Here is a 24,215-nt window from a genome sequence, read left to right as displayed (position 1 = left end):
CTGGAGCAGGCCCCTGCTCCGCACTCCAGGCCTGCGCCAGGGAGGCTCGCTCGCTCCGAGCGGTACCGGCAGCGGCGAGGCCGGATCTCGGTGGCGTGTTCTTGACTGGGTACACCGTGGTTGGAGCGACGCCTCGCCCTAGCTCTGCGGTGGCTCCAGACTCGGGGCACTGCACTGGGTTTGATGTGCGGCGAGGTGCGGGGAGCGCCGCCGGGTGTGTTGCAGTGGTGGGGAGCGGGGCCCTCTGTTGAATGAGCTCTGAGGGTGTCGGGATCTGTACAGGGGTACCCAGGAACGGCTCCAGATCCCTTCCAGCCTGGACAGTGGCAAGGGCTGTGCAGATGTTGGTTTTGTTTTGATCCTGGGAGTGCTACCATCCGGTAGTATCAAGAGGTGCAGTTTACCGCTGTGACGTGGGCTTCTGTCATTCACCATGGCTGGGTGTCACTCGCTAGAACACAGTCATAAGTGCAAGTGGACTTAAATGTGATGCTGCTTGAGTGTTATTCTCCCCTCCCCCCCCATCCTTGTGCCCTGTGACGTGGTTGTCGGGTATTATTATTTGCTGAAATGCATTTGTTCAGCCACCAGTTTCCAGGAATGCAGTGCAAAACATTGTATGTCAAAACTTTAATCTGCTTTAGGTGTCTTAAAATATGATGTCTAAGTGAACTGGCTGTTTTCCAGAAGGCAGGTGGTTTGCCGTTAAAAGCTTTAGTCCCAGATGATACTGTGCCCTTGCTGAATCCTTCTCTTCCGGTTTGTTTTTATGACTTTCTGTCACCGTTGTATTGGAACACTTCATTTCCTCTCTAAATGGACTGTCTGAGGTGACGCAAGTGGAGAACCAGGTTATCTTGGGTTTACAGCACATGGGCAGGAAAGCTGGCCATGTGATTAGGACCTCTAGTCAGGAGGGAGATTAACTTCTCATTTTCTCTATATGTTTCCAGCTTGAATTGCCTTCAGAAATTACACTCAAAGGGCTAGTGTTCTGTGCTTTTTGGAAAGGGGACTTGGCTTAGGTTGTTTATTTTGTTAAATATTAAAAAATAAACAAAAGAAAGTTAAAAAAAAAGGCACCCTTGGCCTGACCTTCCTTTCCCCAGCACTTAAGAGGATCCTTCTGTCTTCTCTTGATAATTCCCACCTTAAGAATGCGTTCTTGTAAAAAATATTTGTCCAGTACCTTAAAGTGGATTTCTCCTGAGACTTCAATTTGTCATTTGTATTGCAAACAATACCCCACAGAAGTACCAGTTTTTGTAAGAACTTTGGGACTCTGCTTCCTGTAGGAGTGGTTCCTAGTAGTACAAAGGAGGGATAAACTTAGTTCTTCCATTAGCTGGGTTACTGAGTTCCTCCCTCCCTCCCTGGAAGAGTAAGTGTTCTAGGTTCTCTTCCAGAGCCAAAATGCAGGCAGGTTGAGATCCTAAGTGAATAATGCTTGGCAGTGCAGGGGTCAGTCATCTGTAGTCCTTGAGGTACCTGTTGAAGTTATACCAAGGAAATAAGAAGCTAGAAGAAAATGAGGTTAGAATGAATTGAAATGAACAAGTGTGTTTAGGTTGTGTCTACCTTGTACTTGCCTATACAGGCTTGGTGTAAGAAGCAAAAACAGGCATTAATGCTCTGTTCTTGTCATGGTTTAAACCCAGGTGGCAGCCAAGTACCTCCATTTTACTCAGGAGTTCTGGCAAAGTATTTACCACTTTCGACTTGTTGTCTAACCTTTTTGTCTTTTCCAATCTTCATAATCAATTACGGAACTTTTACAATACCAAAAAGAACACTGTATCATGCCACAAGTAATCAGTATTAAAAAAATTAGTATTAAGATTTCTGCAACCAGTTGCCTCAACTAGGAGAGATTAGGTAACCATGAAGTTAACTTTTTCTACATTTCTTCAAAACCCCAAGAGGTATCATCCTTGGTCATCTCATGAAATATTTCCATTTGTTTCCAAATTTCCTCCAGATCTGTTTCAATTCTGCCACTCTGATCTATATATGAACCATTGATTATGGAACAACCCCCTCCTTGCGAAGCCAATAAAAGTAAGATTGAGTACCACAGCACCTAAGGTGCATGCCCCCTTCCAGTTGAGGTAGTCTTATGAGCATTTTCTCCACATAACTAATATCATCCTTTCCCTTCAGGAAGGGGTCACCACTGAACTATGATACCATCTATATTAATAGTGTGATTGCAATTTGAATAGTGACCTACACCTGTGGCATTTCTTTGTACACAGGTATAATATTCTTAAACCTGGTCTCCAGATCTGAAAGGGTGAATCGGATAATCCAAACCTGTCGCTCTTGTCCCCTAATATTCTTTTTAACACCAACAAATATCAATAACCTCCTTCTCTCAGTAATTCAGAAAAATCTATTTGCCACTGCTGTCCCGGATAACTTCCTCTCCCAGTTCTCCCAATTGGATTCCTATTTTCAGTTTTAGAATTATTCTTAAGACAGAGCTGACATTGTTCTGTCACTAATTGAACTATGGTGTGTAGATTCCTTCCTATAATTTGTATACAAAGAGTTGCTACCCAATGAGTTTTATTATGTTCCTCCTGAACTAGCTTCCAGAGTTGATTATAGGGAATTACAATTTACCCGTCATGTATCTGAACCCAACCCTCTTTGTTTTCCTGTATTTTCAGATCTTCAGTCAACTTTTCATCCTCTTTTGAATATCTAAGTTCAGATTTCTCAACTGTTAGTTTGCCATCAGGGATTAAGGACATGATTTTAGATTGTTCAGATGCTCATTTGGCTTCAAAATCGGCCAAATTATGTCCAATTTTCTTATTAGGGTCACCTTGTTGATGCCCTTGTCCTGGGTTCAGCAGTAGCAGTCGTTTTTCTAATTCTTAGTAGCTGGTGCAGTGCTGTGTTTTGACTTTTGGCCTGGGAACAGAGCTGATAACACTGATATTGTAGTCTGACCAAGGACTTTCTGAGCCTCATGCTCTGCCAGGGAGGAGGGGAAGCTGGGAGGAAGCAGAGACAGGACACCTGACCCAAGCTAGCCAAAGAGGCATTCCATACCACAGCACATCATGCTCACTATATAAACTGGGGGCAGTTACCTGGAAGGGTGAGAGGACTGTGGGGTTGGAGGAGGTATTGGTTGGTGCTTGTTCGGGCTGGGGGGGCAAGTTATTGGTCGGCAGGTGGTGAGGTGTTTTATTCTCTTCCCTTGTTATTTCCTTTGTCATTATTATTATTATTGGTGGTAGCAGTAGTGATTTGTGTTATGCCTTAGTTACTAAACTGTTCTTATCTGAACCTGTGGGAGTTGCATTCTTTTGATTCTCCTTCCCATCCCTCCAGGAGCAGGGGGAGGGCAAAAAAGGGGGGGAGTGAGTGAGATGCCCGAGTGGTTTTAAACCATGACAGCCTTCTACAATACGTAATAGCTACAATACATAACAGCTACTTCCTCAGGTAGTCTCTGTAGCATGTTTAATCTGTTTCCCTTGTATGTTCAATAGTCATCTTTCTTTCCAGATGTCACCATGTGCACGTACCACACCAAATGCATATTTAGAATCAGTCCAAATATTTATCCTTTTGTCTTTAGCCAATTCCAGGGCTCTCATTCTACCTTTTGGGCAGAGGTGTTTGTGGGTAAACGTTTAGCTTCTGTTACCTGTGAAGTGGTGGTAACGGCCTTTCATTCATCATTTTTCATGAAGCTACTACCATCAGTAAACCAAGAATCAAATCTGGTCGGCTTGAATGTACAGTCTCTACAGTGGCCAAGCCGTTGTGTGTTAGTGGTTCTGTCGATTGTTCCTGCAAAGAGGATGCTGCATTCACAACATTAGTGACTGCAATTTCTATATCATCGTGTTCCACAAGGGTGTCCTGGTATTTAAAAAAACATGAAGGAGATAACCAGTGGGTTCCTTTCTGTTCCAGGACTGCTGATACAATATGAGACACCAGTACAGTAATGTTTTGTCCCAAGGTGAATTTGCGAGCCTCTTGAATATTCATGACAACTGCCACCACAGCCCTTAAGCATCGGGGCCATCCTTTACTCGCTTCATCCGGCTGTTTTGAAAAATATACCACTGCTCTTTTATAGGGTCCTAGTTTCTGAGCAAGGACCCCAAGGCTGTTACTTGTTCTTCATAAGAATATAGCCAAGAGGGTTTGTTTACATCTGGTAGTCCCAGAGCTGGAGTTCCTATTAGCTCTGTTTCTGAATTTCTAAAAGCCCCCTCTGCTGAATCAGTCAGTTTTAAAGAGGGAGGGGTTCCTTTCAACAGTTCATATAGTGGTCTTACCAGAACACCATGATCATGGATCTTAAGTCTGCAGCATATGGTCATTCCCAGGAACATCCGGAGCTCCTTGACGGTTGATGGTTGTGGAGTTTGGCAAATGGCTTCTTTTCTAACAATTCCAAGTTCTCTCTGTCCTCCTGTTACTTTGTATCCTCAGTAGGAAATTCAGGTTTGAATTAGTTTGGCCTTTTGTTTGTATACCCGATAACCATTCAGTCCCAGTGTTATCAATATTGTAGCCAATTTTGGTTTAAAGTATAAATTTTATTAAACTGAGTAAGCGATAGCAGATAAAACAGCGCTGGGTGCGCCGGGGAGCCCTCTGCTCCGCCCAAGACACATCTGCGGTCTCTGGGAGGTGGTCCTTTATCTTTTTCGGTTCAAGGCCCCAGCCAGTCCTGTCGCCCCTCCTCACTCGGATGTTGACATGGCTCTTCCCCATTGGTTCCCTTTGTTGCAGGGGTCTCATTGCCGAGAAGTTTCGGGAAGTTTCGAGAAGCGTCCACTGCCAGCCTCCTCACCGTCGCAGCACCCTCCCCTCAAGCGTTGCAACAAGACACCACTTCGAGCCACCCAGCCCCCCTTTTCTCTCTCACAATCCTGTGCAACAATACAACTGACCTCCCCCCATTACTTACAGAGTACAACAGTTACAGAATCAAAAAGGAGTATTGTTTCACATAAGACAGCCACAGAGAGCCTCCCTCCCCCCAAACTTCTTGATGAACAAACCCCACACATTACACCAGGAAATTCAATAATCGCACCATCCACTGGACACATTCTTCCTTTGTTTCTGTGGCAATTAATAGGTCATTCACATATTGTAACAGAGTCCCCGTCTGAGTGGATGGCTTCCATGATTCTAGTTCTTGTGTTGATTTCCAAAAATCGTTGGACTGTTTTTAAACCCTTGAGGTAATACTGTCCAAGTTAATTGAGTTTTCCTTCCCGTATCAGGATTTGCCATTCAAAAGCAAATAAATTTTGGTTTTCTTTGGCCAATGGTAAGCAAAAGAAAGCATCCTTTAAATCCAAGATGGCAAACCATTTCTGATTATTATTCAATTTAGTCAATAAGGTTTACACATTAGTTACTACTGGATGAATATCCTCTACAATTTTGTTGATTGCTCTAAGATCTTGAACCAATCCACAACTTTTCCCATCATATTTCTTTACTGGCAAGATAGGAGTATTATATACCAATTCACATTCAATTAATAATCTATATTTTAAAATTTAACAATGATTTATTTTATTCCCTTTGATCTTCTAATTTTAAGGGATATTGTTTTATTCTAATTGGGCAGGCCCCCCTCTTTTTGTTTCTACTATAACAGGCAAAGCATTTTGTGCTTTACCTGGAACTTCAGGTGCCATACTCCCAGATATACCTGATTAAGGATTTCTTCTATTTCGGGGAGGTCCTCCTGTTTGCTTTTCTGTTGAATTAAAGACAAACTCAAAACTGTAATTAATTGATCGTTTTTAACTCTTAATTCCATTTTGCCTTCTTTAAATGTTGCTTCTCACCCTAATAAAGATTTTGGAGAATTTGGCATGCATAAAAATTTATGCATTCCTGTTTGTTTTCCCAATTTGTACTTTAAGGGTTTCAGAAAGAATGCCTTTTTTTTTTTTTTTCCTTTTCCTTGGCAGCCAGTAGCTGCTAGAACTATAACAAATTCTTTTCCCTCTGATTTAACGCTGAATAAGTTCCTCCTGTATCCACTAAAAATTCCACTCTATTTCCTCTAGTCCCTGGCTTTAATTTAACCAGTGGATCTGCTAGGGTAGATTCAGGTCCCTTGTCAGTCTAGTTACAGTTCAGTCACCAGAGCCACCCCATGGCTCTTCCCCCCGGGCAGTCTCACTTCCAACGTCCAAACTCCCCACAGCACGCACAACGATCCGGTCCCACAGGAGAAGAACCCATTCCTCCACCTGAAATCTCTCCTTCACCTTTGGCTGACATTCCTCCGCAACCAGTTTCAAAGCAACCACCATAGCCGTGGCTATAGCACGACTCAGCTTTTTCTTTTCTACCTGTTCCTGATTCCTATACGCTCTCCATGCGTCCTCCTTCACTCCCGTCCTCATTAATCCAAACAAGCCCTCAGTACCGTCTGTCAACATGTCTGTTCCCACCTGTCCGCCTGCCCCAGCACTCATCCCATGCTCAAACACAGGAGCTGTGCGAGCTCCCCTCCTTTCCCCCTTGGTGTTTACCCTTTTTATTTTTTCCTCACAGTTGCTCACCCTGCTCTGTAGGAGCTGCAGATGCCTGCCTTTGCAATAGCACTTCTGTTTTAACCCTTTCTTAACTCTGAATGTGAATCTGCTGCTTGTTGCCAGTGACGGTCATCTCTTCCTCCTTATCAATATCAGATAAGACAGATGCAGAGAGTGCTCTTCTTCCAGGTACCTCTGATACATAATTTTCCAACCTGTCTTCCTGATTACTCTGGGGTTTCTTTTTCTTTTTCTTCTTTTTTAACTTTAAGCATCATTCCCCCAGTATCACAAGCTGAACAACATCTCTCTAGCTTAGCTTTCTGTTTTTCCCTGTCCTTTTCCAAAGCCAAAATTAAGGGATCTGGCAGAGCTATATTAATTTCACATTCTGTCTGTCACTCTGGGTGGTTTCTTAAAGTGAAAAACATATCTGCATACATTACTTCATCCCATTTTCCTTGCCCCCTCAAAACAGCATTAATTGTAACAATGTATTATAGTTCAGAGTTCCATTTTTAGGCCATTTTTCCTGATCTTCCAAAGTATACAAAGGCCACCATTGGTTACAATATTTTACCAATGTTTTCTTGTTTACTGAGCCCCCAGGAGACACTCCCAGTTCTTTCCAATGTGCCAAAATGCACCCTAAATAACATTTTCAAGATCTGTCCACTCTGCTGATTTTCCATTATCAATATCACATTCACACACATATGGGATCCCACAGACACACTCCACACAGTTACAACACTTGAGACAGAGACTAAAATTCAATCAAACAAACAACAATTAATAACACAGTGTCCTGGGTTCAGCAGTAGCAGTCATTTTTCTCCTTCTTGGTAGCTGGTGCAGTGCAGTGTTTTGACTTTCAGCTTGGGAACAGAGCTGATAGTCATGTTTTGGTTTAGCCAAGGACTTTGTGAGCCTCATGCTCTGCCAGGGAGGAGGGGAAGCCAGGAGGAAGCAGAGACAGGACACCTGACCCAAACTGACCAAAGAGGTATTCCATACCACAGCACATCATGCCCAGGATGTAACTGGGAGTTAGCTGGAGGGGCTGGGAGACTGCAGGGTTGGAGGAGGTATCGGTCGGAGCTTGGTCGGGCTTGGGGGGCGAGTTATCGGTCAGCTGGTGCTGAGGTGTTGTATTCTCTTCCCTTGTTATTTCCTTTATCATTATTATCATTGGTGGTAGCAGTAGTGATTTGTGTTATACCTTAGTTACTAAACTGTTCTTATCTCAACCCATGGGAGTTGCATTCTTTTCGATTCTCCTCTCTGTCCCTCCGGGAGCAGGGGGAGGGCAAGAAAGGGGGGGAAGTGAGCGAACGAATTACCTGACTGGGTTTAAACCACGACAGTTCCTTTTGGCGCCCAACGTGGGGCACGAAGGGTTGAGATAACGACAGATCTGACCAGATTAATAGTCACTCGTCACAATGCTGATTTATTGGCTCTCAGAGTTGTTCTTGTTGATCTCACAGCTTCAGAATGTTGTAACTTACGTAGAGCCGGTATTCGCTGTGTTAGTGTTTATCAAGTGTGGGGCTTGGGCTAAGGTTCTTGTCTCACTGTGCTTTATGGCAATGGCTTGTAATACGGGTGGGCTCCAGCAGCAGGGCGGGACGGACATGGCCGTGGACTTGTACCTGGCCGTCCAGCTGCTCTTCACCGTCCTGGCCCTCGCCCTACTCTCCATCTTCGTGAGGCTGTGGGGAGCCGAGGGGGAGCGGCCCCGAGAGCCGGCGGCAGCCGAATCGGCCCGGGAGAGCGGCCCCGGGGAGCAAGCGGCGGCGGGAGCAGGGCCGGAGGCCGCGAGGGGACGGCTGCCGGTGGAGGAGGTCGGGGCGGTCGAGGACAGGAAGGAGGCGGCTGCCGAGCAGCGGGAGAAGGCGGCGGAGGAGCCGAGCCCCGCGGAGGAGCCGAGCCCCGCGGCCGAGCCCAGCCCTGCGACGGCCGAGAGCATTTCCCGGCAGCCGCCCGCCGAGACCCAGGAGGATGCAGGAGACCACGCAGCATTTCCCAGCAAGGCAGAGGAGGAAGAGCTGGACTCAGGAAAAGAGAAGCTGGTGGTGGGAGAGCCGGCAAGCACAGCAGCTACACCAGCCCCAGTGACAAGTACAGCAGCATCGTTTGAGAGTTCTGAAGGTTTTGAATGGCCTTTGGGTACACTTGGGACCTGCCTGCTGATTGTGATGGGGATCAGCATGTTGGCACACACACAGACTGTGTTTTACCCACAACCATTTTGTCTGATCTCAAAAGTTAAGCAGAGGCAGGTTTGGGTCTTGTCTGGGGTTAGACGACGATGCAGGGGGACCAAGAGATTTTCCCCAAGGCTGGACAGTCATGAGTGGCAGGGTGTGTGGGACAGTATGGGCAAGTATCTAGTCCACTGGGCCCCTCCAGTGCTTTGGAAGCATCGGAGATGGAAGGCAGCTGTATGGAGTCCCCAGCAACAAGCTGCAGAAACTGCTTAAGGGGACAGTGAATTATTTTAAGCCTGGTGGGCCCATGGCACTTCAGGCCATCAGAGCAGAGATGCAACATACAGATGGACTCATGATCGAGGGGTATACTTAGCAATGGACACTATTGCCCAGGTTATTCACGAGTGTGAACACTGCACACAGTCTCTCCTGCTCTGGAAGACTGTTACAAGAGGTGGAGCCTGCCATCATGGACCAGATGGACTCAGCAGCTTTATAGGGACTGGTCCATGCACTAAGATCAGAGTGATGGTATATTGAAAATGTGGGATCTGAGCATGACGTGAATGGTATGGAATAAGGGGTGGATAATGTCCTGGGTTCAGCAGTAGCAGTCATTTTTCTCCTTCTTGGTAGCTGGTGTAGTGCAGTGTTTTGACTTTCGGCCTGGGAACAGAACTGATAGTGATGTTTTGGTTTGGCCAAGGACTTTGTGAGCCTCATGCTCTGCCAGGGAGGAGGGGAAGCCAGGAGAAAGCAGAGACAGGACACCTGACCCAAACTGACCAAAGAGGTATTCCATACCACAGCACGTCATGCTCAGGATGTAACTGGGAGTTAGCCGGAGGGGCTGGGAGACTGCAGGGTTGGAGGAGGTATCGGTCGGAGCTTGGTCGGGCTTGGGGGGCGAGTTATCGGTCAGCTGGTGCTGAGGTGTTGTATTCTCTTCCCTTGTTATTTCCTTTATCATTGTTATCATTGGTGGTAGCAGTAGTGATTTGTGTTATACCTTAGTTACTAAACTGCTCTTATCTCAACCTGTGGGAGTTGCATTCTTTTCGATTCTCCTCTCTGTCCCTCCGGGAGCAGGGGGAGGGCAAGAAAGGGGGGGAAGTGAGCGAACGAATTACCTGACTGGGTTTAAACCACGACACACAGTTATAACATCCTGTCACCAGTACCAAAATCACAAGGCCAAAATCATTACTGTAACAAGCTACGAAATAATTAAATACCAATAAGACCCAAAACCATTTCCACAAGTCACTCCCTGTGTCTTGTAGGACCCAAACCACAAGATGCCCCCTGTGGGTGTATGCCAGCAGCCAGGTATATGCTTTTACCTACCACCTGTGTATCGGTACACCAAACCCTTTGGGTGAGCACCCGTGCTCTTTACCTCGCATAGGACATCTCCTTACGACTTACAGGTATCCCCTTTACCTGGTTCAAACATACCTGATGATTCACTAGTGATGGTCCTTGTCTGCCCCTGCGGTGATCTGAGTGAGTGGGGGAGTCCTCCTGAGAAATCTCGGGTGCGCCCAGAGGAGTCCCGTCCTCAGCAGGTCTCGCACCCGGACAGAGATGGTCCCATCTGGGTGCCAAATTGAAGCACAGAATCAGACTCTACAACTCAGAGAGAGTTATAAAGCAGGTATATTTATTACAGCACCGGGTGCAAGGGGGATCCCTCCTCCTAACTTGCACCCTGAGGGGTTAAGCAAGCAGATATTCATTACACACAAACATACATATTCATTAGGTTCTCGATCGGGGGGGGGGGGGGAATATTACAATTAGTATAGGTACTCATTATCATAAGTTTCCTCCCTTTTGGCACTTGCGCACTGCCCTCTGATGGTCATGGGCAGGGGTCTTCAAGATGAAGTAAGCAGTCTTCCTCAGGGTGCACTTTTCACCTTTGGCACAGTTGGATGCCCCAGTAATCACAAATTAGCTGAAACCAGCCATATCTGCAAGTTTCTGATAGCTGGCAAAGATTTAAAACAGTGCATGTGCCCTTCATGTACAAAATTTATTGCCTCCCAAGCTAGCAGATGTTCGGGAGTCACTGTCTCCAAACTAACTGATAATTAGAAGGATGGTAAGAAATACTTCACTCATTAGAAGGATGAAAGGAAACAATTAACTCTTGTTAGTAAGACTACTAAGTTCTGTTATCTCACCACAGACTTACAACACAAACATTGTTCTCTATCTTAGACCTAAGCTAAGTTAAAAGTATTTTAACCCTATGTTTTCCAGGCACTTGCTTTCCTTATATCAGGGTGTCGGTCTGCAGGTGGTGAGCGGTTATCTTCTCTTCCCTTATTATTTCCCTTATCATTATTGGTGATAGCAGTAGTGGTTTTGTATTATACCTTAGTTACTGGACTGTTCTTATCTCAGCCCCTAGGAGGTACATTTTTCGATTCTCCTCCCCATCCCTCTGAGAGTGAGGGGAGGAAGAAGGGGGGTGAGTGAGCAAGTGGCTGCGTGGTTCTGGGTTGCTGACTGGGCTTAAACCACGTCAGTAGGTATCTCAATCAGTGTGGTGGTCTTTAGAGAACTGAAATTATTACCAGTGCTGCAGGTCTGTTTTTCAGTTTGTGTAGTAACCTGTTATGCACTGATAAGTGAAATCAGGTCTGTGACGTCTTTCATATTGTGTTTTTAGGATGGGCTCTTCCACAATGGATGGGGCAAATGATACTGCTGACCTTGTGATTAACAAGAGATTTGTGTCTGAATCTGAGCTAGAGGAGCGATGGAAGAGGAGGCAAGAGGAATGGGAAAAGGTCCGAAAATCTGAGGATCCAGAAGGTATGGGATAAATTTTAATAATTTTAGGAAGGAGATCTGAGAATATTTTGCTTTTGTGGAAAACAGAAATAAAAGGTAATAGTTTGTATTCTACGATTTCAAAAGGTTTCTACATAAAGGAACTAAGATCTGTTGGTGTTTTAGTGTTTCTAATGTATGGTCTCATTTCTCGATTTGTTCCTTCCTTTCAGAATGTCCAGAGGAGGCATACAGCTCACATTCCTTGTCTGAAATACTTCAGGAACAGAGAGAAAAGAAGCAGAAGGAGTTTGAGGAGCAGTTTAAATTCAGTAAGCACCAGTAGTTACTATTTTGAACCAAAACCCAGCAAGCTGCATGTATTGTGTGCAACAGCTGTGTACAACATCTGACTGAGGGACATATCTGTGTTTTGTCTGTCTCTGAGAGATAAATAGAGGCTTCAGAAAAGTATTATTCATGTCTTGTATTGTTCAAGGGTGGTAGATGTTCCTGCAGACAACACATTGTCCTGGGCCCTGTGACAGCACTGTGCAGGTGTGACCCTCAAAAGTTGCTTGCAGTTTCAAAGCTGCATTCCTGTAAAGCATGGAATGCTTGGCTTATTTTGCACAATTAAATCAAAAAATTCCCTGATACCAATTCCTGGAGGAGTGGAAATGTAATATGGTTTTGAGACTCTTGAACTTTGTCCTGGTTTCAGCTGTAACAGTTATTTTTTCCCCTTCTTAGTTGCTGGTGCAGTGCTGTGTTTTCAACTTTAGCCTGAGAACAGTCCTGATAACATAATGTTTTTAGTTGTGAAGTGATGCTTGCTCCGATCAAGGGCTTTCTGAGTCTCATGCTCTGCCAGGGAGGAGGGGAAGCCAGGAGGAAGCAAAGGCAGGACACCTGACTCAAACTAGCCAAAGGGGTATTCCATCCCACAGCATGTCATGCCCAATATAACTGGGGGGAGTCACCCAGAAGGCCCAGATCACTGCTCAGGTCAGGCTGGGTATCAGTCGGTGGGTGGTGAGCAGTTGTATTTGGCATCACTTTGGTTTATTGTGTTTTGTTTTTCCTTTTAGTTTTATATTCTCTCCCTTTGTTATTTCCCTTATTATTATTTTTGGTGGTAGCAGTAGTAGTTTTGTATTCTTTCGATTCTCCTCCCCATCCCCCCAGGAGGGGGGGGGAGAAAGGAGGGGAGTGAGCAAGCAGCTGCGTGGTTCTGAGTTACCAGCTGAGCTTAAACCACAACAAACTCTATTTGAATCAATAAAAAAAAAAGCCCTGTGTTCAGCAGCTGTTAGATTTCCAAGCCATAATTAGTTGACACAAAAGTGAGTTGAAGCTCAAGATGACTAAACATGCAGGAGTTGATTATTCTAAAAGTAGGTGTTTAGCTCTTCTGATGAAGTAGAAACCTAATTTCTGCTGATGTTTGAATTTCTGGTTTTATAGAAAAATCCTTTGCATTGTATCACCTGTATATGTGCTGCTGAGTGCAAAGATGATAATGAGAACTAGAAAATTATTAGTCCACCATTTTGGGAAAAAGGGAGCTATTGGCTCTTATCTAAAGAGAAGTGGGGATGATACTGTGAGACTCCATTTTAAGGTGGGTTCTGATCCATTTTTGTTCTTTAGCTGGAAGCCTTACCCCTAAATGATTGTGTTCTTTAAGCTCAAATTTGCCTAGCTGGATTCTGTCTAGAATTTCTCTTGCATTTGTGATGTGACAAAATCATGTTTTACCTTTATGTTTGGGACAATCTGAGTTTCCTTAGGTAATGCTCCCTGCCCCTGCAGATGCTATTGAGTACAGCACTGATGACCATGACTGCCTTTTGCTGTTTTGTAGTAGATGCTTTTAGAATCATTCCTATAGCCAAATTTCTGTGGGAGGAACTGGCTAACTGACAATTAGTGTTGGGTGGACTTTGGACCACTAGTTTTACCTCATCAGAGTTCATCTCAATTTGGCCACTTGTGACAAGATTTGTCCCCTTATATGCTTGAATTTGCCTTAAAATGTTCATAAATAATTTTTCTATCCATGGGAATTTTGGAGGTGTAGAAAACGAGTTTAGTGCACTGTCATTCTGATCTGTCAGAATTGGTGATGGGACTTGGGAGGAGAAACACCTTAATGCTGAAGAATTGTGTTCACATAAATACACAAACTTAGTTACACTCTGAACTTTTTGTGCAGATAAAAACCGGTACGCAGACTAGCAGTTCTTCTTTCTGCTGGGTTATTCAGCATTGCAAGTATGTCTTCCTTTTCAAAGTAAAGTAATTTTAGTAGACTGTTACAACATTTTAAATGAAGAATAATCATAGAATCACAAGAGTGATTTGTGTTGGAAGGGACTTTAAAGCTCATCTAGTTCCAACCCCCTGCCACGGGCAGGGACACCCTCCACTTAGAGCAGGTTGCTCCAAGCCCTGTCCAACATGGCCTTGAACACTGCCAGGGATGGGGCAGCCACAGCTTTTCTGGGCAACCTGTGCTAGCGTCTCATCACCCTCACAGGGAAGAATTTCTTTCCATTCTCTATAATTCAACTTTAAAAAAATTATTTCTGACTGATTATGTAACTAAAATAAGGAGAAGTGGAAGTTATTTCCTGTCTCTCAAGTGTCACTTGTATTTTTGGTGGTGAAAAGTGGAAAGTACAGATGGCAGCATGAATGCATAAAAGTCTCCAACTGTGCCTACAGGATTCTTTCCAGCTGGAGAGTTTACAGTTTACTGAGGTAAACTCTTGATTCAGGTCATCATTGGTGATTTGACTAAGCAATTCTTGTTCAGGTAGCCACCAGGAAACTGACTGCTAGCAAAGTGGATGGGAAAGACTTCTAGTCTTTCTACTCCTTAATTACAGAATCCAGCTGCTTCCTAAGTGGTTTTAGCTTATCAACATGCATTCTTTTCCTTTATTCAGAAAATATGGTAAGAGGCTTAGATGAAGATGAGACTCATTTCCTTGATGAAGTTTCTCAGCAGCAAGAGCTACTAGAAAATCAACCGATAGAAGAAGAGCTGAAAGAACTAAACGAATACAGAATATCCTTTACGTTAAAATGGCTGGTGGTTGTATAGAGGAGGAGAAGAGACAGGGCTAGTTTTATTCTGTGATAAACATTGCTTCTATAGAACTGCATTACAGAACATGTGCTATGATAGACTTTTTAACATTTAATGTTTTCATTGCAACTTGGATCTCCCACTGTAATGTTTGATGTTCCTCCCTCCTCCTCAGCCTACACATCTTTGGTACTTTTCTTTCCCCCTCCACTTGTTTGGGATTTTGGTTTAGTTTTCCCTGTTATTAAGGGCATGAAATACCATAGCTAAAAAGAGTAAAAGAACATAGAGGAAAATTAGCATATTACTGCTAATCTTTTGCTTCTTATTGGAAAGTAAATGTTCTTGTTTCTTTTTTTAACTGCATATTGGCTGGTTTTAACATGCCTGTTTGAAATAACATTTGAATGGTTCTCTGTTATTGTTTTGAAGTCTTATCTACTTTCTCTCTTGCTGATAACTGCAGGATGAGAAATTACATACATCTGTGCAGATGTGCTGACTTTCTTCTGGGAAGTCAGTGCCCATGGAGACTCAGCTCCTTTGGGTAATACAGACTTTTAGGCAGTATTAGGAGCAGGATAGTTTGGCTTTGCTGTTAAATGCCAATTTTTCAAGATGTGCTAGAAAATAATATAGGATGTGTTTTCTCTTAGATCATGCCAGTCAAGGTAGGTTGGAATGATTTGAGGATTTCTGTGCTAAGCTAAGCATTGTTTTTTTGAGGTTTACTGAATCTATGCAGAACCTGATGGTCTCTTGCCTCCTGATAAAAACCATTTTAAGTCATCAGTGAGCAAAGCACAAGTTCTCCAGGTTGCTTTAACATAAATGAGTTTGTTGGCACAAGGAGGTGACTAAAACCAGTCAGCAAGTGAAGCTGAATAGTGCCAATGCTACAAAGGTCTGCATTACCTTGTATTAGTTAATGTTTTACAATTTAGAGCATGTGTTCTGAGAAGAGCATCTAAGTTATCTCAGCAATGTGTTTATGAAAAAGCAATAATCCTAGAATGGTTTGGGTTGGAAGGGAGCTTAAAGCTGATCCAGTTCCAACCTGCTGCCATGGGCAGGGACACCTACCACTAGACCAGGTTGTTCAAAGCCCTGTCAATGCTCATGCATTTTTTTCACTTCAGAAATAGGTTGCAGTTGGTTGAATGATTTGGAATTTTTTCTTGATTTCTTGGATCTCATAATGGGATGCCCATAGGATAAATTAATTCGGAGAAATCTCCAGGAACTCGCCAACGAAGTTTAAGTTGACAAGCAGGTATTCTTTATTGCGGCGCCGGGAGACACGGAGGATAGCTCTACCTAGCGTATGTCTCTGTATTGCTACACAAGCCGTCCTTACATAATCACTGGTCATACATATTCATTACTACATACATATTCATGAGGTTGCGAATGAATTTCATCATTTTCCAGAAAGTTTCCCCGCATGTGTACAAAATGTGGTGGTGGTCTCTGAGGGTCGTTTACTTCTTCCAACAATCTTCATCACTTCTGGCAGCCTTTGAAGCACCCGCAGTAGATAATGTTTATACCAGCTTAATTGGTTCAGTTACACTGCAGACATAGCAATCATCCTGTCCTTCTTATCAGTTAGTTTAGCTGCAGCCCATCCTGGACACCTGCTAGTCCCAGTTACTCCCCATCCCCACGTCCTGTTTTTCTATCCTGTTTTTCTTACACTTATTGTTGTACTAAGGTAATAAGGACCTAAAACTACGCCAACTACAACAGTTTATCCTATACAATAATTCTTATTATGTTCTCTAGCTGCACTCTACTATTTTTTTTTCTGTGAAACATGTACCTCAGTTATTTTCCATTGCTACTGTTACAAAGCCATCAAACTTAACATTACTTAAAACTGATTCTACTTATTTACAAAGGTTTATTTTTCATTTTGTGATTTTGTGCCTCCTTGTCTCAATATTTAGTTTTGGTGATTGTTACTTGTGGGTCTGGCTGATTCAGGGATGTGCCATATAAGATTGTCCTGTGGAAGCAGCTGACAGCTCTAGTTAGGTCACATACATCTGGGGTGAACCATACTAGCCCAGAGGGAATCTTAGGCTGTCTTGAATTAGCCACATAACACATGGATCCCTGAATTTAGTGAGCAGGGCCTGTTCAACATGTACAGTCCATCTAACCTCAGTATTTGCAGTCTTGGAAATATTGTCTGGCTTTGTATCTGAAGTCTTGCTGTAAATTAAACTGCAGAAGTTATTACTGATGGAGTGGGTGCAGGGAGAATGTTTTATAGTTGCCTCATTTCATGAGGAACTGAGAAGTTTTGCTCATTCCTTTCCATTTTTTAATTTTTTTTATTTTTATTTAACCATAATATTTCAAGTAACCTCAGGGAAACTTGCAAAATGACTCACCTGTGTTTTGAAAGTTTTGGTGGTATGCTTTTGAAATAGAAAAGGTGTTTTTGCATCTGCAGGTTGTTACTAATGGTTTATCAGTACAGTGACAAAAAACAGTGGATGCTAGGTAAATGTGCTGGATCTATAGGCACTGTTCAAGTGCTCTTCCAAACTAATAAGAGGAATGTCAACCTCTTGGGTTTGATTATTTGGTCTTTTTCTTGGTATAACACCCAATTTAAGCTACCCAGAGGAATTACTTTCAAGGTAAAAACCTCTACATGAAATCATGTTCCTTAAAGGATAAATATGCCGTGGAAAATTTTAATGCACTCTCAAGCACAAGAAATTCATATGCATGGATGCATAGGAATTTTACTTTCTCCTACATGAACAACTAGGGGGTTTTGCTTCTTGCCCTATCCAGACCCCGCTGGTCTGACAGTGTTTCATAGAATCATAGAATAGTTAGGGTTGGAAAGGACCTTGAGATCATTGAGTTCCAACCCCTCTGCCATGGATGTCTCCCACTAGACCATGTCACCCAAGGATTAAAGATTTAAACTTTAAAGATTTATTTTTTTATTTATTTTTTAAAGCCAGTCCCAGGAAGTGTTTGAAAACAGCACCCTCTTGTCTTAAATCCTATGTAAATGTAGGAAAAGTCCCACTCCCAAGAAGCAGGCTTTTCTGTAGGACAGCTTTTTAAATGCTGCTGACATTTAATATCAAGAGGTTTATTTCTAATGTAGTCTTCCTGAGAGGGGATGCTTCTTGTCTAGATAGTGTTAAATTTGCTAATGGTAGCAGTACATAGAAAATATCTATTAAAAATGCGCTGTGTCTCTGGTAGTTGAGGTGTGTCAGGAGAATGGCATCCTGGATGGAAGTGAAAACCCTGTAATTTGGTATTGTTTAAAAGAAAAGTCTTTGGGTTCCTCAGCCTGGCTTTTGTAGCACAGTGTTAGAATGCAACAAGGTAACGAATGGACACACAGAAGTTGAACACTGGTGTGTGGAATCGTGTGTTGCAACATCAAACCATGTTTGACACAATGAGCTTTCAGATTGCTTCTGATAGCCACAGGATGGCACTCCTCTGCCATCTGAAATAAAACTTAGCAGGGGTTTTGGCTGACATGGCTTTCAGTTGAGATAGGGAGCAGTCTGGGTTACTACTGTATCCTCAGGAAAATCCAAGAAGGAATGGCATCAGAATACTCCTAATTGTAAAGTGATTGGAGACTTTGAGTGTGTCACTTCAAAGGAAGGTGTAAGGCTTTTTTGATTTGCAGATGTTCAGTGAGGAAAAAACTATGACTTCATGGATATGGTCCATTGGTGTAAAATTCACTGTCCAATTTGTCTGCAGTAACTGGGGCACCTGTGAAACTCCAGCTTGTGGTGATGTCATATGATCAGTGGAATTGCAATCAGGTTAGATTTAGGTTTATAAACAAATACCCTTTTAAATCGGGTTGATTTGCCTTTGCTATGTGGAGTTTAAAAGTTTTGCAGAAGTTTTTGTGACTCTACTGGCACCTCATTAACAAACAGGATCTTTGACAGACCTTGCTTCATCAGGGATAGCTTGGACATGAACAGTTATCAGGGTGGGACTAGGTCCTGCATGGAAGGAGACCTGTTTAGTGTGATTGTGCCTTAATAACAGACCAAGCTCCTCCTTATCCTGTCTAACAACCTGCTTAAGCTTCTCTTCCTCATTACAGGTTTCAGCTGCATCCCATGATTCTAACACTGTTTCAAGCTACTTAGTTTTCCTGTGCTGTCACAATCTTTTTGGATGAATCTTGAACCACATGCACCCTTTAGTCAGATGTGTCTCCTTCCTCTTGGGTTTGGTGTTCAAACTGGCAGTAGTAGCCTTGTGGCACTTACAGAGAGATGAGATAAAAAGTTAGAGTAATAAGTACCAAACCATAAAGTTGAACTGTTTTGCTGTGGTAGGCTGTCTGCTGGACTTAGCAAAAGGAGGTTTGGAGGAATGGAAGTGAGCCCACATATTGCTACTTATATTTTTTGTAAGGATTTAGGGGTTGAAGCAGCAAATTTGAATTACAAATGCGTTGATCCCCATAGAGAGGGGAAGTATTGTATTGTGCTGCTTTTTTTTTTTTTTTTCTTTCCCCTGTGTCCTGGGTTCAGCAGTAGCAGTCATGTTTCTCCTTCTTGGTAGCTGGTGCAGTGCAGTGTTTTGACTTTCGGCCTGGGAACAGAACTGATAGTGATGTTTTGGTTTGGCCAAGGACTTTGTGATCCTCATACTCTGCCAGGGAGGAAGGGAAGCCGGGAGGAAGCAGAGACAGGACACCTGACTCAAACTGACCAAAGAGGTTTTCCATGCCACAGCACGTCATGGCCAAGATGTAACTGGGAGTTAGCCGGAAGGGCTGGGAGGCTGCAGGGTTGGAGGAGGTATCGGTCGATGCTTGGTCGGGTGGAGGGGGGCAAGTTATTGGTCGGCTGGTGCTGAGGTGTTGTATTCTCTTCCCTTGTTATTTCCTTTATCATTATTATCATTGGTGGTAGCAGTAGTGATTTGTGTTATACCTTAGTTACTAAACTGTTCTTATCTCAACCTGTGGGAGTTGCATTCTTTTCGATTCTCCTCTCCATCCCTCCTGGAGTAGGGGGAGGGAAAGAAGTGGGGGGAGTGAGTGAATGAGTTACCTGACTGGGTTTAAACCACGACACCCTGTTAGTCCAGTCTGACCTTTCTGATTTCCTAAGACCTTTAGGAAAAGGCAGGATGCTGGGTATGTTTATGGGTGCTGGATGTGTCGTGTGTTGCACCTTTCTGCCTTCAGAAAAGCATCTCCTGATCTGCTGCCTGGATGTCTTTACAGGGAGAGCTGATATTAATACTGAGAGAACTCCACACCCAGAGGGTGAAGTCTCTGCTGTCTTGGCCAAAGATGTCAGTTAAATGTCATTACAAATAAGGTTATTTTGATAGACTATGTGAATGAACTTCAGTTGCTGCTGTCAGCAGAGCTGGCTAAATATATCAGGAGAGGAAGTATCTGTTCTCGCCATTTCTTCCTGGTTGATCCTTAACCCTTAGTTCACAGCACTCTCACTGAAGTGGGAGTCAGTGTGGACCCAAAGAAGGAAACTGAGAAGAAATTGCCCATGAAGTCCATGGAAAACAAGAACACATTCTCTCAGGCAAAGCTGTTAGCAGGAGCTGTGAAACACAGAAGGTTAGTTTTGCACCTTTATAAATTCGTGAGTAATGTAACCCAGTTAGTAGTGTAAAGTGAGGCAGGCCAATACTGCCTTCAGAGAGTGAGGTGTGAACTCTAGCCCTAAAGAAAAAAGGGGGGAGGTAGAAGAAAAGACCAGCCTTGTTTCCATAGGCTCTCACAAACTGTGGGAGAAACATGACGCAATTCAAATAGGTAAGTGTGTGTAAAAGCAAGTGGGTAGACTGTTTATGCTAGACTGCCAGGCTTGACCAATCTCGTTTGGGGATCTAGGGGGAATCTATTTTACGTCTCTCTTTATAGATATCAGTGTCACCTCACTTGTGTGATTTCCTTCAGCTTTGCATAGTGTATCAACTGATTTTTATCTGTGTTTTAATTGCTGCTGGGGGCAGCATGGGGGAGACAGAGGTTACAAGAGAAGAGCTTGGTGTACCAATTTGATCCTGAGGGTATCAGGCAAACTTCCCTTGTTCCTCACTGATTTGCACTCTTTCCATCCCAGGGAGATGGTAGTTGGGTTTGTGACCTGTTTGCTGTTTTGATCATGGCCTGCAAACACAGCTGCTGGTGTGCTACAGGTTCTGGAGAAACTAGGCAATGTGGGACCAGGGTTCTTTCCCACAGATGAGTCATCTAATACTTAAGATGATTACTGACATCTCAAAATTCAGTCAGTGTTTTTGTCCCAAAGAATGAGAGATTATTTTAGAAGCTTATCTTGTAGGGTGATGTTTAGCTACCAGTACAGCAGTAATTGCATGTCTGAAAACTGAAGTAAGTACTTCTACCACCTAATGTGTGTAGGGTTGGGTAGTAGTTTGGGTTTTTGGAAGGCAGAGAAGAAAAGCCTTGAACTGATAACAAGCAGCCAAAAATGTTTTGGGGTGTGTTTGGTTTTGTCGTTGTTGTTGTTTTTTTGAGGGGGGGGGGGGGTTGAGTGGGTTGTTTTTTTTTCTTATAACTACTAGTACTTAACACAGTAGAATGTAGAGAAGGAGCTGGCATGTGCTTAATGGCACATCTGAAGTCTGCAGATGGCATCGATTTGAAGAGAGCAGATTAACTGACATGTCAGTGCCATCACAGACTTGCTTTGCCGTCTTCTATTTTTGCTGTCTTATCTTTTATTGCAAACTGTACAAAACCAAGTGTAGCATGAGATCAACATCTGCTCTCTGAGCTTTGTAGTTTCCTGTAAAAGATGTATTATTATTAAAACCTTTTATCTTTACTGTATGCTCTGACAGGGACAGGAAAGAGTTAATGCATAAGGATGCTCATACATTATCACTTTAGTTCATCACAGCTGAAGCTGGGAAGCATTTGTTTATGTGGATGGCTTAAGATTGGGAACATACAAGAGGGGCGTAAAAAGAAACTGAAACTATAGAAGGGAAGAGACATGGGTGTTGCACCAGCAACTATGGTCGTCATCCACATGAGCAAGCCTGTGGGCATGTGGAGTGGCTAAAGCTCAGGTCATCATTCATGATCTCCTTTGAGGTACTTCCAGCTGAATAGGCAGCTCTGGGCTGCTGTGCAAGAGGTCTAACTTGGACTCCCAGAGTCCAAATTTGTCTGTTTCCCAGGTTAACCTACTTGCAATGTAGGTGTTGGCTATGTCTAGGATCCTGCATGTTCCCCAAGGAGCTCCACTCAATAGCAGTTAGAAGTGGTGATGGTCATCAGGGGATACCACTGGCATTTGCTATAGCATTTGAGGCAAAGATGTGACTTTAACTTCACAGTAATTAAATGATTACCTTATGAGGAACAAGACACTTTCTTATTTTGTCCACAGTTCAGATGGTGGTAACAGTGTGAAGAGGTTGAAACTAGATACTGATCATGACGAAAAGAATCAAGGTATGTCCTCATTTCTGCATGTGGCAAGCTGGCTGTCTCTTGCCTGAACAGCAACTGACTTGGTGTTAAATCTGATAGAGGATTTGCTTGTCTGGTCCTTCATTATGCAAGACAGCACAGATCACAGTTAGCATGTTCTCTCTTAAAGCAGCAGAAATGGTAACTATAGGTACTGACAACAGTCTTCATAGAAAATAGGGCTGGAGGGAACCTCTACGGGTCATCACTCTGTCCCCTGCCTAAATTATTCCTGATGGGCATTTGTCTAAGCTGCTCTTAAATCTCCACAGATAGAGATTGTGCACCCTCCTTAGGCAGTTTATTCTAATGCATAACTGATTTTACCCTTAAGGAGTTCTACCTGATAACTAATAAGAGTCTCCTTGGCTGCATTTTGAGCCTAATGCTTGTTCTGCCAAAAGGAGACATGGAGAACATATCAACCCTTCCTCTTCACAGCAGCATTTGATGTATTTGTATATATCCGCTATTAGCTTTTCATGTGATGGAGTGATCTTTTGCATCCTGAAACCAATTTGTTTCAGAAAATTATGGGGAACTAGAAGCAAAATTAAGTTGCATTTCAATCTTAGCTGTCAGGGCTGCAGTTGACTTGCTGTCAGGATACTCTGACACAAATAGGATGAGCTGCAATTGTATAATAGCAACCCAAGGAGCTTCCTGAATCTCCTTCTGTTCAGTAAACTTTCAGAACACTAGAAATAATCAGCTGTGGAAGATGGGAGATGTTGGCTGGCAGAATAAAGCTTTTCCCCAACTATGCTGTTAAATTGCAAAAAAATACTCAATTACACAAAGCAGAGCTATTTCTTCTTATTTAGTGGCTTTGGTACTTGACAAGCATGAAACTGACAACTTCAGAATGAAAATCTGTAATGCCAGCATAGAGCTGGACTGAAACTAGTGATGAGAAAAGGAAAATAAAAAAAATACCCTGAGGTAGCAAGTCCTTCCTGTCAGAATAGCTTCATTGCAACATAAAGCTGCCTTATGCTTTAATTAAATCCTGCAGTCATTCACTGCTGTGGCAATAGCAGGTAACTGCCACAAGGCTGATTAAAAGCCTTTTCCCCATGTACTCTTTTTTGACTGTGGTACCTCTTTTTCAGAAAAAACATCCTGTGTTCCCTTGGGGAGCAGCTCGGTGGGAGGCTCCACAGTCCACTGTTCCTCAGCAGCCGTGTGCATTGGGATCCTGCCTGGCCTGGGCACCTACTCGGGCAGCAGTGATTCAGAGTCCAGCTCGGATAGCGAAGGCACTATTAATTCCACTGGGAAGATCGTCTCTTCTGTCTTCCGTAGCAACAATTTCTTTGATAGTCCATAATGAAATCCCTCCATGTGTAATGTAGTGCAGAGTATCTTCCAAAGCCCTGATGGATGCTTGATGCATCCTTCTGCCCCAAATGGAATCTTTCTAGCTAACCTCGCAATGTTAATACACTCAGATACTCCTAAAATAACTCATTATATTCCACCCCCACCCAACTTTCCATTTCTGTAAGAAGGCTGCCATCCTAAACCAGAAAGCACACCTAGTAACTGTCATGGCTTAAGTCCAGCCAGTAACTGAGAACCACGCAGCCGCTTGCTCACTCCTCCCCTCCTCCCCCCACTCCTGGAGGGATGGGGAGGAGAATCAAAAGAATGTAAATCCCACAGGTTGAGATGAGAACAGTCCAGTAACTAAGGTGTAATACAAAACCACTACTCCTACCACCAATAATAATAAAGGAAATAACAAGGGGTGAGAATATAAAACTAAAAGGGGAAAGGGAAAAAAACAATAAACACAAGTGATGCCCAATATGATTGCTCATCACTCACCAACCAATACCTAGCCTGACCCAAGCAGTGATCTGGGCCTTCTGGGTAACCCCCAGTTTCTATACTGGGCATGACCTGCTGTGGTATGGAGTATCACTTTGGTTAGTTTGGGTCAGGTGTCCTGTCTCTGCTTCCTCCCAACTTCCCCTCCTCCCTGGCAGAGCATGAGACTCAGAAAGTCCTTGATTGGAGTCAACATTACTTAGCAACAACTAACAACATTGGTGTGTTATCAGCACTGTTCTCAG

The 24,215-nt window shown here is 43.4% G+C and overlaps 1 protein-coding gene across 1 annotated transcript; it reads left to right on the top strand.

Moving 5' to 3' along the window:
* Positions 1–164: 164 nt before the first annotated feature.
* LOC130595283 (PSME3-interacting protein-like) lies at positions 165–24,215 on the top strand. The gene is made up of 7 exons (XM_057401879.1): positions 165–185; positions 11,439–11,584; positions 11,776–11,874; positions 14,497–14,618; positions 20,114–20,247; positions 22,055–22,119; positions 23,250–24,215. Coding segments are annotated over exons 1-7 (786 nt in total). The 5' UTR covers positions 165–183; the 3' UTR covers positions 23,468–24,215.

The sequence above is a fragment of the Pezoporus wallicus genome, unplaced genomic scaffold (genome assembly GCF_028554395.1).
Source record: "Pezoporus wallicus isolate ANWC-B61680 ecotype Strahan unplaced genomic scaffold, APGP_CSIRO_Pwel_v1 contig_7524, whole genome shotgun sequence".
In the NCBI taxonomy this organism is placed as follows: Eukaryota; Metazoa; Chordata; class Aves; order Psittaciformes; family Psittacidae; genus Pezoporus; species Pezoporus wallicus.
Note: the sequence above shows the minus strand (reverse complement) of the source record. Positions and strands in the feature narration are given on the sequence as shown.

What these genes read in the sequence shown, in the direction of transcription:
- LOC130595283 (XM_057401879.1), top strand. An exon ending in TGAGGAGCAGTTTAAATTCA is followed by an intron (nt 11,875 to 14,496) that starts GTAAGCACCAGT and finishes TCCTTTATTCAG; the next exon opens with AAAATATGGTAAGAGGCTTA. An exon ending in GGAGCTGTGAAACACAGAAG is followed by an intron (nt 20,248 to 22,054) that starts GTTAGTTTTGCA and finishes TTTTGTCCACAG; the next exon opens with TTCAGATGGTGGTAACAGTG.